Genomic DNA, 13,321 nt, shown 5'->3' with positions numbered 1-13,321 from the left:
CTTCACTGATAGCTCCCGCAAGTGACGGGCTAGTGACATCACCAAGCTGCCCCGCCTAGCCCGCCGGTAGTTACGCTGGCCATAGCTCCTGGCGATGGAGCTGAGACCCGAGACCCGACACTGGTGACTGGAGCAGCCCGATACTTGTCCAGTGAGCAGACTTTGTGTACACATGTGGTAATGGCTAGGGGGTTGAGCTTGGAAATGGTGTCAAAGTCGGTGAAAGACACCCCAATGACCTATTCGCGTGTTTGGGCAACCCTGACAGCTCCTAGCAGTTTGGGCACTGCGATATTGCGACTGGAAGGATCATGGGATTTCAGTTACCCCGCACCAATATCAATCGGAGCGTGAATCGGACTGCAAGTGCTCCGGAGGCACCAACTTACGCTCGCAACTTTCTTTTCATCCATGATTGCAGAATGGATGGGGCCACCTACATATACATATCTAGTCGTATGCTCTGTTGTCGCCGCCTTCGGGTGTGAAAGAACAAAATAGTAAGGTCTTCCACAAGACCGTCAAGTATGCGTCCAGGGTTCGGCGGGCCAATGATGGCGAGGCCGGAGGGCCGCTGGGACCGTTCACACCCAAGCTACAGTTCATGTAGCATGACCACAGTGCCTGTCAATTTGCTCATACTTCTAACAAGCCTAGGTTCAGGTGTGGTAGTCGTGATATTTACGGTCGCGTTTGATGTGTTGCGGTGTTGGTGTTGATTGCTAACAATGCCCTCGATGTGGCTGGTTCCCCCATGACTCCGTCCTTTTTAGCTTTCGTACTTACGCCAAGCCGATATTCTGCTAGTATTCGAGGCAAACCCCTTTTCATTCCTTAGCTCCCGCCTCGATTCCTTGAAACGACTAATAGTAGCCGGATCTGGACCTACCTTTGGCTACGAAACCAATCATGGCCTGGCTTCGAAACGCGAAGTTTGATGAGATCCAGTCAGTAGATGGGCGATTCCGTAGCCATCTGCTGCTAGTAAGTCACCACCTAGCGCTATACGAGTAATCGTCATCATATCTTCTACACCCTCTCTGCCGGATCAAAGGATTTGGATGGCTAGCCAACCGGAGGCACATCACTGGCCTATCGTATCCAGACTGGGGAGCATCCAAGTACGACCTACAGAGTAAACCATGACTCGGGGTTTGACGTTGAAAATGATCTCAGGCGGACTTATCGTGTGCATTTATTGGCTGAGAGGTCCCTGGGTATGGCCGCATCACGGTCCATGCCGAGCTTGTGGCGCGCGCTGACTGGAGAGCAGGAAAGCAGTTACACAAGGGGACCGGCTTCCCCGGTGACTTGTGTTTGCAGGGTGCAGCTTGCCTGACATGCCACAAGTCCAGACCCTCAAACCTACCGTATGCAGGTGGTAAGGGGCTCTACTATTGACCATAGCCACTTCATCTGTTAGACTGACACGTCTACTACGTCTACTAGGATCAGCAGTGCCTGCGCACTTACGAGAACTTAAACGCCGCTGGATGTATTCACCAAGCGAGGATAACCCTCGAATTACGTGTCAGCAGCGCGTGCATAGGCAACGCAACTACCGAGACATCAATAACGCCATGCCAGACTGGATTGGGACGACAGTAGGGTTGGGGATGCGGACAGAGCATGGGGGGGTCCCGGGAGAGAACAGGGGTACGGAGCGACTGAACAAAAAGCACTCAGTGCTGCCCTGCCCTTGGATTGAGGTAAGAATTCGACGAGATAACATAGCAGGGACGCCACACCGACTTCGTCAAGAATCCACTACCTGCCCCTTCTGCGACCAACCGATTAACAAATTCTCGAGCTGCCAGGCCACCGCGATTTCCGAAGACAAATTCATCAATCATCGCAGCTGTCATCAAGTGCTGGTGTTTAGCTGTCCCGCCCCCACGGTCCCCTACTATTGACCGGAAGCCTGCCGAGCGAGCGTGACTGGGGGTTGCATTGCCTGCGAAAGCCCGTGTATGCACCGGAAAGACTCCAGATCCGAGTCGTTTGAAGCCTCACTTTTCTTATTCCTGCCATCGAAAACTAAATTTCCAGTTCATCCCCTATTGGCTCGTAGCTGGGGAGTCCGTCAAACCAGTGCCGATGTCTATTATGATACATTCAAGGCACCATCGTCGCAAAGACATCAATAACACATTTGTTCGAGTCCGGACTTGGGAGAGAAAACCAGTCGCACGCCGATCACCTGGGCCGATGAGCCTCTCTGTTACTCCAGAACGCGAAGCAAAACCTGGGTCAATCAGCTGGCAGTTCTATCTTTCTGGCACAACTTATTGCTTATGACAGAGTGCATCATGACACCCGGTTCCAGCAAGACCAAGCCACCATCTATGAGCCCTAAGGCCTGGGCCAGCGCGCAAGAATGGGAGTCGCATAGAGAAACCATCACCCGCCTGTTCTGGGACGAGAACCGACCGCTAAGGGAGGTGGTCGAGATCATGAGTCGAGATCACGGGTTCAATGCAACGTAGGTAGAGGGCTAAGCCACGCACCCCCTGGGACGGTCGGGCCCGACCCAGCATCCCTTTTACTTACTCGTCAAGATACAGGCCCAAAATGTACAAGGCACGCACCCGGGAATGGGGCCTGAAGAAGAACCTCAAAGTCAGCGAAACCAGGGAAATCATTCGTCAGGCCAAACACGGAGAGATTTCTGTCCCACTAGAGATTCGCGGCCGCAAGATCGGCTCGAAGATGCTGAAAGAGAACCTCCGTGTCGTTAAGTCGTCTTCGGTTTCCGATGACGGATCCGATGGCTGGAGTGTTGTTCGCTCAGCATCGCCGACCCCGATGGCAACCACCATAACCCCCCGAACATACATCGCATGGCTGAAGCGGCTCTACGTGCCATCTCGGATTACTCTACAGTGGCCTTTCAGTCAGCGACTTTCAACTTTTCCTCTAACGATATGACCCCTTACAACTGGGACTCACAGCCGTGCACTTGGCTGCAAAGATTATGGGTTGCTGCCGACAATGTGGCTCAAGACCGCGATTCCGCTGCGAATTTCCAGAACCTGAATTATTGCTTCGACCTATTCGTATCTCTTTTGCGCCAAGAAAGCCCCGAAAGCTTGGCCGTAGCTCATGTGGCCTTCTTCAAGCTACTGACCATCGGCCCGGAACTCGCCAAGGTATTCAGTCGGTTTCTCCTTGGCTTGAGCACCATAAAGAACGGCAAAACGCACCCCCTTACGCGATTCTGGCTGAAGTACAATGAGATGGAACCAGACGAGGCGCGACGAGCGGCCAGCACTGTAATGAAGGCCTACTTTGACAGTGTTGCGGCGCACTTGCAGCAATCGAACTGGATTGTGATGTATCTGCAATGCAACCACTCTCGCTTACTCCACAAGCAGGGCGCCTTCCCCTTATCCGAGGTCGAAGCCATCTTCGAGAAGACGCTTACGAAAATGAGCAACGATATGATCAGCGCACCCTCCCTTGCCGAAATGGAATCACTGGCTCCAGACTTCCGGGCGGTCCAGATGCAACTGGTGTTTTTCCTGTCGGATAATTGCAGATTCTTCGAAGCAGATCAGTTGCTCCAGGAGATTGGGTTATGGTGGGAGTCCGACCCGAATCACTCTCAAAAGTACGCCGTCCTATACTCGGTCTGGGTGATGGCAAAGGGGAAGATCTTCTACGGTCTGCAACGATACAAGGAGGCACAACCTTATTTCTTGGAATACTACAACATCGTCAAGACGACCGCAGGCCTAAGCCACTCAACGACAACGAGCGCACTATACTGGCTGAAGGAGAACACCCTTAAGCTCGAGACTACATCAGCTACAAATGATACTGCGTTGCTGGTGAAAATCGTGGAAGAGTATAAAGATTCCTGGGTCATGGCTCGAATCATCAAGCAAGAGGACATAGAAGAAATGTCTACGGAATAAGATTCTTGCTCTGGAGGCTTACACGAGTATGCCTTGCAAGGTTTAATGCGACATAACAGGAGAAACGCTCTACAATTGCTGATTATCGCAACCAAGGGGATCAACCCGAAGGTACCCAGGATACCTATTCGAGTACTGATCCATGTCCTTACCGTATCACCTTCTCTTACGCACAGAAAACCGTCTCCCGGCTGTTTCAATCGCAGCCTCCAATCACCTTTAACCACCAACCCGCTCTAAAAGCCCCAGCAGAGTAGTAGCCGTTGAGTGAGAAGCCCAATATCTGGTGGTTTCTCGTAAGAGGGCATGAACTGTCTGCTCCCTTCCGCCGGCGGTCTTACGCGCCTACGTACCGTCTCTTACGCAGTATTCTACCTAAGTATGCAAGCAAGATCTATAAGCGTCATCTCAGGGCCATGGAGAAGGCAATGGGCACGGGTTGTAGTGAAGATAGGAGAAGGCCCAGATCAACAGTTGGGTTGCGATCAGATCATGAGGAGTGGAATGCACTTCCAGAGCCAACATGCTTATGTTCAGACCCACGATCATATGGTAACCATGTTTGCTCCAAACCGGAGATAGAGTGAAGTGGTAGCGAAGAAAGATCCCTCTATCTTTAGTCGTGACCTACCTCGCATCCGATGGCAAGGTAGAGTCAACGGGAATCAATTGCAATTCGAATCATGCTGCACAAATCCAGGCGGCGATCAGCGTGACGTCGATTTTCTGCAAAATATACTGTGGCAATCAATGGAAGTGCCCTTGGCCCGGTACTTTGCCAGCTTGCCTGCTCCCCTCCGCCCCTGCCCTAAAACCTTCTTGTATGACAATGGTCATTCTAGGCACATACTATTAGAAACAAGACACAAGAAGGCCTTGCGATGACTCGAATGATGTGTCGCTTCATGCAGCTATTGCGTTTAGTTGGTGGCGTCAAACAACCATGTCATGGGGGGGGGTTCAGCGCAACCTCGGCTACCGCAGAATGCAACACACCATTTCCATCAAAAGTCGGGGATCGTCCAGATACGTGTTTATTGGTGGCGTCAATGAACACATTTTGCATTGTTTGCTTTGGGGTAGACGACTTACCCGGATACTGAATACCTTCACAGATCCTTCGGAGCGATGGCCGCCCCATGCCAATGGACTTTACATCTTTGCGCACTTCCACAACAAGACTCTTTAGACCCTTCAATCCAAAAGTTGCACTTGCGATATTCGAACTGACGGATTAGCATATTGCTGGAGTCGACCCTTGCGCTTTACCGAAATCATAAATAATCACCAACATGGTCTAGATAACCAATCAGCACTATTCCGAAGCAAGCACATTGTTATTCGTTCATGTAACAGTTTACTCCTCAAGCCTGACATAGAACTATACGATCCTCACATCTAAGGTTCATGTACGATGTGTTTGTTTGCTTGTTTGTTGGCAAACATACATATGTTGGCTCCGTTGGCCAGCAGCTTTCTCGAAGAAGAAATGCGAATAACTATATCACGGCCGGGAAGCTTCCTGATTCGTGCTTGACAACCGCAGGATGCGAAAGCGGTAGAGGCTGCTCGGTCAACCCTCGAACTTTAAGAAGACATATCTGCATTTCTTGTCGCAGTGATTCCTATAAAATGGCCAACGCTCATGGTGCTGGATCGAGATTGTAGGGGCAAGGTAATCTGACCATATCAACTCGACATACGTCAAGATAAGCACGATATTGACGCCATAACCGACCTGAACTGCGTGAGGACCATGACAAAATCTTCACGTCGCCTAGTTGCGATCAGTGTGGCGTTCGCTCTGTTCACCGTAAGATCTTGACCTGCAACTTTGAAACGATCATTGGGCAACCCAGACTGACAAGAGTATACCAGGATGGCGCAGTCTATACCCTCGTACGTCGCTGCAGTGCATATAATCCTACTGTTTTAGCGATCTAATTAGCATCTCGACATTGGAAACAGATCGTGCCTTTCTTGCCCCAGCTCTTTGAGAAACGACTCGCTACACCGGATACCGAAGGTGAGAAAGAATGACCTCAAGAAAATGCAGGACTGGCATGTTTACTGAGCCTCTCCCAGTCGAAAGATGGACATCCCTATCATTGGCGATGTATGGGATCGCATCGCTACTATCCACATGTAGGTTCCTCTCCCCTTTCGCCGGTCCCAGGAGATGTACACACAGCTAACTCCGTCCTCCCATTCGAGGGGTCGCGGCCTACTACACCGACCGATGCAGATATAAGAGCCGCCTGTTCATGATCGGCAACGTCGTGCTGCTCGCTTCGACCCTATTCTTCTTCCTCGGGCCCGCACCGGGCTACATCCTGGCAGCGCGTGCGCTGCAGGGTGCCGCAGGCGCTTCCCTGTACATCTCCGGCCTCGCATTCCTGATCTCCCGCATCGATCCGCCCGAGGCCATCGGATTCTACATGGGCTACATGACGCTGGCGCAGACGATGGGCGAGCTGGTCGGCCCGCTCATGGGAGGCTCGCTGTATCAATACGTCGGCCATTGGGCGGTCTTTGGGGCGACGGAGGGCATCATCGCCGTCGACATGATCTTGAGATTGCTGATCCGTGAACCGAAGAAGGGAGAACCGATGAATATGAGAAAAGAGAGAGACGACAATAGCAAGTATGGACATGTTTCTGATAAGGAAGAAAGGCAGTGGCTGCACGATGAGGATGATGGGTCACGTTCATCTACGTCGAGCCGGAGCAGAAGAACGGTGGAACTCCTTCAAGACGACGACGGAAAGGCCCTTGGAAAGACCGCAGTTGAGAATTGTGTTTCCGAGGATGACGCCGATCATGATGATGGCGCCAAAGCCGTGGCAATTCTCAAGGACATCAGATCGAACGCGATACTAAGCGTAGCGTTTACCACCGTGACGGGAATAGTGCGCTGCGCACTAGAAGCCGTAAGTACCGCCACCTGGCGTGTCGCCGCATTTATCTCATATCCCAGACATCTGTGAGTGAATACAGCGATTGGATCAAACTCACTGACAACTCGCCGGCTTCTGTGCTGGCTGGGGCAAAGCAGACAATCCCACTGTACGTCTTCCACCACTTTTCCTGGGACTCCACCCTAGGCGGCGCCGCTATCTTCGCCCTCCTCTCGCCCGCCGTCGTCTGCCCCTGGGTCGGGCGCCACACCGCCCGGTACGGCCCACGGCGCCTGAGTCTGTACACCTTCACCGCAGCCGGGGTCCTGCTCGTCGCGTTGGGACTCCTCACGCTCAATACCACCACCGGTAGCAGCAGTCTCTGGGCGACGGCGAGGGAGGTGCTGTTCATGATCGATCTGTTTGCCGTCGGACTCTGCGTCGCGATATCGACGGCAGCGCATACGACGACCCAGTCGACGTTCGCACAGAAGGGCGACGAGCTCCTAGCGGGGCGGTTTCTTCGTCGCTCCTGTGGTGATGATGATGACGGCTATGACCATGACGAGTCCCCCTGCCGCCGTCGCCTTGACGGTAGCTGGGGCCTCACTTGGCTCACGAGCGGGGTCCTCTTGGCCGGCAACAGCACCGCCTGGGCGCTGGGCATGTTCCTGGGCCCGCTGGCGGCGGACGTGCTCGGCTTCGGCTCCGACGCGGAGTGGCTGCGTCTTTGCTTGTTCCTCGCGGTGCTGTCATGGGTTGCGGCGATGGGAATCGGGGTGGCCTGGCGGAAGAATACGGAGCTGTTCCCGGGGGAAAAGACGTAGGAGGTTATACGTGGACAGCGTTCTGGCGTCCTGAAAATCCGGCCGCGTCAGTGACTCATGATCCGGGCACCTTTTCCCAGCGGTGCAATCTACACGGGACACGAACAAGACAGCTAGCATAGCTTGAAAGAAGTGGTATTGAATACATCCATAGTACGCGACTGGCTTCATGCAATACTTGCCGCACATCCGAAAGGGTCAGTCATGAATTTTGATCACCACCGACTTGGATGCAGGTATTGAATGCAAGCACCTCACAAGCCTCACCACGTCACTTGCAGCCAGTCAGGGGGATATATAGGGTGGCGCTATGGAATACTCGAATACCCAAATGGGGATCGGTAGGAGGTCGATCTTCTTTTTGTGGCACAGACACCCAAAATCCCCCCGCACTAAGACCTAACCTACAGGGGGTTCCGATGGGGGAGGCAGGTGGCATTTTGGCAAATATGGCAGCTGACTGGCCAGCGTGCAGCGTTTCAGTTGGAAAGCTTGCGCATGCGAAACAGACCCAGTCACTCTTTCGAAAGAAGTCTGCGCGCAATAAGGGCATCGTATCTCTTGCCACCGCTCGCCGACTTGCAGACTTATTCTTAAGTTCGTTCGAAGCCAACAAGCTTTCTGGTTGTAACCAAATCGGCTCAACGTATCTGAACTTCCAACTTTGGGGAAGCCAATACGAGCATTTCCCAAACGCAGAAGGCAGGGAGAGGCTTGAGAAAACATGTCTTCTTCAACCGGTATCGTTTCTCCATTAGCGGAAGGTGCTGTTGCTGCTGCTGCTGCTGCTGCTGCTGCCATGTCCTAATCCCAAGTGGGGCAATGTGATCGGCTCCCAGGAACAGGCGATCCCATGCATCTTTTCTTCCTCATGCAACTCATCCCGCCTGTTCGTGAACCAATTACTGCAGCGGACATGCCCACGAACATTGCCACTCTCTGTCCAGACACCAAGTGGTCCAATGGAGGTGTGTTAGGTGGTAGTGAGGCATCCGATGGCTTCGGTGGTAGGAGGGTGTAGGCAAACCCGGCGCCACCCCTTGTCGACTGCTTGAACGGCGAGACCCCGTCTCATCCAGTAACCCCATTCCCGTTACTCGTGCGCCATCTGAACCATGTTCCTGGTTCTATATCAACTACTGGTTTATGGCGCGCCTGCTCCATTCATGCGCCCATGGTATTGAATATTGCCTGTGGCCAGCTGGACTCGGCCCTTTTCTTCGACGGCGAAGGTATGCATCGACTCCGAAAGTCATGACCAAGTGATATATAGTCAACTCATCAGCGACAGAAAGGACTGTCTGCTGCTCCTATATAAATTCGCACCGCTTTATTCTCACAAACTGCAGACTGCCTCTCTCTTTCTGGCCCACAAGACAGAACTTGTTCTCCAACCCGTTGACACCTGCCAGATTCAGAGTCTTGATTATGCGCTTCCTTGCTGTGTTGGCAGCAACCTTCGCGTCGGTGGCCCTTGCTCTCGACTGCAATGGTCACACCGAACTCTGCGATCGGATTTACAGCAACGTGACTTTCGTCGGCGCACACGACTCTTCCTTTGTTGGAATATTGCCCGCGGACAACCAATTGCAGTCTGTCACCGACCAACTGAGCGGCGGCGTTCGCTATCTCACGGCCCAGACTCACGACAAGGACGGCGCCATCGAACTTTGCCACACATCATGTATTCTCCTGGATGCCGGCCCACTCCAGAACTACTTGAGCGATGTTAAGAAGTGGATGGATGGCAACCCCAACGAAGTCGTTACGCTACTCCTCACCAATGGAGATGGAATCGATATCAACAAGTTCGCCGATGCGTTCAAGGCCGCCGGCCTGGATACCTACGCTTATACACCCGGCGCAGACCTGACTTTGAGCGAGTGGCCTACACTGGGCAGCATGGTGTCCAACAAGAAGCGGTTGGTTGTGTTCATGGGTGAGTCGGTCGTTCCAATTAAATTGAGCCACTAGGTACGGATTCTGACTGCGAGGCAGATTACCATGCCGACACGTCCAAGGTGCCGTGGATCCTGGACGAATTCAAGTACTACTTTGAAACACCCTTCGACACGACCGACAGCAACTTTGCGCAATGCACATTGGATCGCCCACAGGCCGCATCACCCGATGGACGCATGTATATTGTCAACCACTTCCTCGACATCGAAATATTCCCAGGCGTGTTGATTCCAGACTTGGGACACGCCGGGAACACCAATTCGATGACGTCGATTCTGGCGCAGTCAGACTTATGTTATAGCCAGTACCAACGAACTCCGAACGTGGTTCTTGTAAGTCAATGCCCCTCTGCTGCATGCTTTTGGTTCTGACCTGGGACCAACTGACTGGCCGCAGCTCGATTTTGTTAGCATAGGAGACGCGATGAAGGCACAGAACACTTTGAACAACCTCGGATAGGAGGGTGTCATTCTTATTAGTGTAATAGTGTAATAGTGTAATAGTGGTCATAATTTCTATAAAATATAATTTAGCAATGTGTTCTACTCGACTCTTTCAAGCGTGTGGCCAGTATCCTTTGGTGGGTCGAAAGTAGGCGAAGCTACACTTACCGTTGTAGAACAAAATCCTGGCACCTCGTTCTTTGCAGCCCCCGGTGGCCGGAATATCTGGGAGCGACTATCGCCAGTCAGCCGACGAAAAAGAAAGCGTTGCATGTATTATCTTGAAACTAGCGGCCGCTAATGGAAGCCGCCTTTGAAGCACAAGTCCAATCTTCAGCATCGGATAGGATGCCGAATGCAAACCCACTGCTGGCTATAATTATCTTCAATAAAGTAAGTATTACGCATATCCAATCGTTCTCACGGCAGCGATGGTTGCATTGAAGTTTTCCGGGGCAGGTGGACAGGGGGCCGGCGGTTGCCCACGCCAGCGGCCAATCACGATCCAGGTGATATTTTGGGCCTGCCAATTTAGCCTTTGTGCCCACAGCGACTCTCGTCTCGGCGAGTGGCCCAATTGCCGCCCGGGGAACACGCACCACTCGATGCTCGGCGGCTGCAAGGAGCGGCACACTTTCCGGGGGGCTTTTGCCTACTTGTCCATGTTGAAGAATAGAGAATATAAAGATTGCCAATCCTGGGAACTAAGTATGGCAGTTTCTGTTGGTATCGGTAGTTATTTATAATTGCTCGACGAACCATCTTCTCCTTTTTGCTGATTTTGTTGGTTCCCCTACATTTCGAATCCATCTCCTGGCTTGAGTGGGCGTGTCGTATTGGCTATTTCATATCTTCTTTTTCTATCTTTTTCTGTTTTCAAAAGAGGTCTGCCCTCACACTCTAGTCAAGATGCGGTTTACTCAAATTTTTAATAAAGCGTTGCTATCGTGTAAGTAGACCCTTCCTCACGCATCCCTTGATGGCGTTCCCTTGCTAATATAGAATGTCCTGTATAGCAATATGTTTTACTATAGGCTCTCTAGCCCAGGCTGTGGCAGGACCACAGAGCAGCAACGACACGGCGGCGTCCGTCTTCGTCAGCGGGAACGACGACATCGCCTTCGCCCTCAACGTCCCCAACAACTCGGCGACGGACCTCTACTTCTCCATCATGCTACCCTCGCAACGCGCCTGGGGCGCCATCGGCCTCGGCTCCAACCAGATGGCCGGCGCGCTCATGCTTGTCATCTACGCCGCCAAGGACGGACAGAACGTGACCGTCTCGCCGCGGCTCGCGTCGGGCCACACCGAGCCCGTGTTCACGCCAGATATCCAGATCCAAACACTGCCCGGGACGGGGCTCTTCAACGGATCCTCGGCGTACCTGTTCAATGGAAAGTGCACCAACTGCCGGTCTTGGAGTAGTGGTGGTGGCAAGAACAAGACGATCGACGTCAAGAGCAAATTCCAAAGCTTCCTCTACGCCACGGGCCCCCTGGGCAGGGGCACCATCAAGAACGACGACAAAGACGCCCCCTCAAGCTGCACTACAGCTACGGCACGTTTACGATGGACATGGTGCGCGCGACGGGACCTGCCGGCGTGCCCGCCATCAGCCAGGATGGCAAGAACCCCGGCCGAGTCGGTACGGAGGAGCGACTCCAGGTCGAGGGAAAAACGGACCGGGCCGGAACCGCGCACGCCGTCATCATGGTCTTCGTGTTCGTGGGATTGTTCCCCTTCGGCACGTTGGTGTTGCGGTTGGGCAACTGGGTGCGTTGGCATGCTATCAACCAGGGGTTCGGGGGCCTGCTGGTTATCATTGGCTTCGGGCTCGGGGCACATATCAGCAAGCTGTACAATAGGGTAAGTTTCACAGACGGTTTCTTCAATGTAACGACTTACTAACACTCGTTGCAGTCCAAAAACTTCAGCAGCGCTCATCAGGTCATCGGCATCTTCATTTTCATCTTCGTCTTGGGTCAGTTCGCCTTGGGCTTCTTCCACCATCGCATATACCAGAAAACGCAGGAGCCGAAAAAGATCGGGCCGGTCACAATGGGTTCAATTCACGTTTGGCTCGGCCGACTGATCATCTTGCTGGGGGTCATCAACGGTTTCTTGTAAGTCAATCCCATTGCCGCGTCATTGCCAGTACTAACCGATTTCGATTTCAGGGGCTTCAATCTCGCGCAAAGCAGCTACTGGAACCTCGTCCTCGGAGGGCTTATCATCTTCGTCTTCCCCGTGATTGCGGTCATCCTTGTCTCCAAGCACTTCATCTCCAAGCGCTGGAACAGCCGGGACAAGAACGACCCCAAGCACGGCACCGGCTTCGACCTGGAGCCCTGGCGCCAGACGGCCGAGACGCAGCAGCAAGCCAGCTACCAGCCGAACCCGAATTTCAGCAGACCTCCCCAGGTCTCGCAGCCGGCGGGTGCCACAGGGCTATCAGGAGTGCCGCAGGGGCGACGCCGGGCTATCAGGTGCATATTGGGAGCGGGGCGGCACCTTTGGGGCCGCAGCAGGCGACACGTGAATATGTGTAACTCGGGAGAAGACGGAGAGAACGAGATAAGAACGGACGGAAATAATGTCGCATGCCTTTTTCGTTGGTTACATCATGGTCGCATGCAGACACGATAGGTGAAGGGGCAGCAGAATGCTGCCAACCACGACATGGGTTCTCGGGGGCGTTCAGGAAGGTTACGGGTTCAATCAGGCTCTATCTACAGTAGTTTTATGTGATACAAAGGCTGCCCGCTGCATATGTATGCGACGCTCACACCTCGTCGACGAGTTTACCTGCCTCTTCTGATTTCTCTCTGCGACTTCACCACTGAACCCTCTCTTGGTTGAGGCTTACGAAGTGTCATTCCTCAGCTGCTTGAAAACGGCGTTGGTCACATCGTCATATCCATCACTCAAATGACCAATCATATAATTTCACCAATTGAGACGCCCTCGCCCCTTCAATTTTGTTGTCCATGGCTCCTTGCAACGCAGCTACCCTGATCGTCATTGGAGACGGGAAGGCATGTTTGCTGCAACGGTTGTCGAGCAGCGGGAAGGTGCAGATTTGTCGAAATGCCCAATAAATTCAAAACCGCCAACCGCCCCCAGACCAGTAGTTCAATGGTGGAAGCGCAACACAGGGATGGTTATTCGAGCATTTGAATTCTATGTTAGCCGTGACTTTCGTTCTTCCTCCTCGCCTTGAGAGGCTCCCAGTCTGCTACATCCTGCCTTCTCGTGCTTCGCTTTTGCTCTCAACC

The 13,321-nt window shown here is 53.0% G+C and overlaps 4 protein-coding genes across 4 annotated transcripts; all 4 read left to right on the top strand.

Moving 5' to 3' along the window:
* Nucleotides 1–2,309: 2,309 nt before the first annotated feature.
* PG998_012330 (Clr5 domain-containing protein) lies at nt 2,310–3,917 on the top strand (the record flags this gene model as incomplete). The annotated part of the gene is made up of 3 exons (XM_066879146.1): nt 2,310–2,482; nt 2,565–2,738; nt 2,792–3,917. 3 exons carry the CDS (start codon nt 2,310–2,312, stop codon nt 3,915–3,917), a joined length of 1,473 nt encoding a protein of 490 aa, XP_066725530.1.
* A 2,264-nt stretch (nt 3,918–6,181) lies between these two features.
* On the top strand, nt 6,182–7,641 carry PG998_012329 (uncharacterized protein; the record flags this gene model as incomplete). Its single annotated transcript, XM_066879145.1, has 2 exons — nt 6,182–6,847; nt 6,973–7,641. The coding sequence occupies 2 exons, from the start codon at nt 6,182–6,184 to the stop codon at nt 7,639–7,641; spliced, it is 1,335 nt and encodes a 444-aa protein (XP_066725529.1).
* Nucleotides 7,642–9,069: 1,428 nt separating this feature from the next.
* On the top strand, nt 9,070–10,062 carry PG998_012328 (phosphoinositide-specific phospholipase c-like phosphodiesterases superfamily; the record flags this gene model as incomplete). The annotated part of the gene is made up of 3 exons (XM_066879144.1): nt 9,070–9,580; nt 9,640–9,935; nt 10,000–10,062. The coding sequence occupies 3 exons, from the start codon at nt 9,070–9,072 to the stop codon at nt 10,060–10,062; spliced, it is 870 nt and encodes a 289-aa protein (XP_066725528.1).
* An 893-nt stretch (nt 10,063–10,955) lies between these two features.
* PG998_012327 (cellobiose dehydrogenase) lies at nt 10,956–12,585 on the top strand (the record flags this gene model as incomplete). Its single annotated transcript, XM_066879143.1, has 6 exons — nt 10,956–10,995; nt 11,090–11,624; nt 11,663–11,912; nt 11,967–12,169; nt 12,224–12,467; nt 12,493–12,585. 6 exons carry the CDS (start codon nt 10,956–10,958, stop codon nt 12,583–12,585), a joined length of 1,365 nt encoding a protein of 454 aa, XP_066725527.1.
* Between the last annotated feature and the right edge of the window lie 736 nt (nt 12,586–13,321).

This window comes from Apiospora kogelbergensis (assembly GCF_038363985.1).
Source record: "Apiospora kogelbergensis strain CBS 113332 chromosome Unknown utg000008l_segment0_segment0, whole genome shotgun sequence".
In the NCBI taxonomy this organism is placed as follows: domain Eukaryota; kingdom Fungi; phylum Ascomycota; class Sordariomycetes; order Amphisphaeriales; family Apiosporaceae; genus Apiospora; species Apiospora kogelbergensis.
The sequence above is the reverse complement of the archived record's forward strand: the minus strand, read 5'-3'. Positions and strand labels throughout refer to the sequence as shown.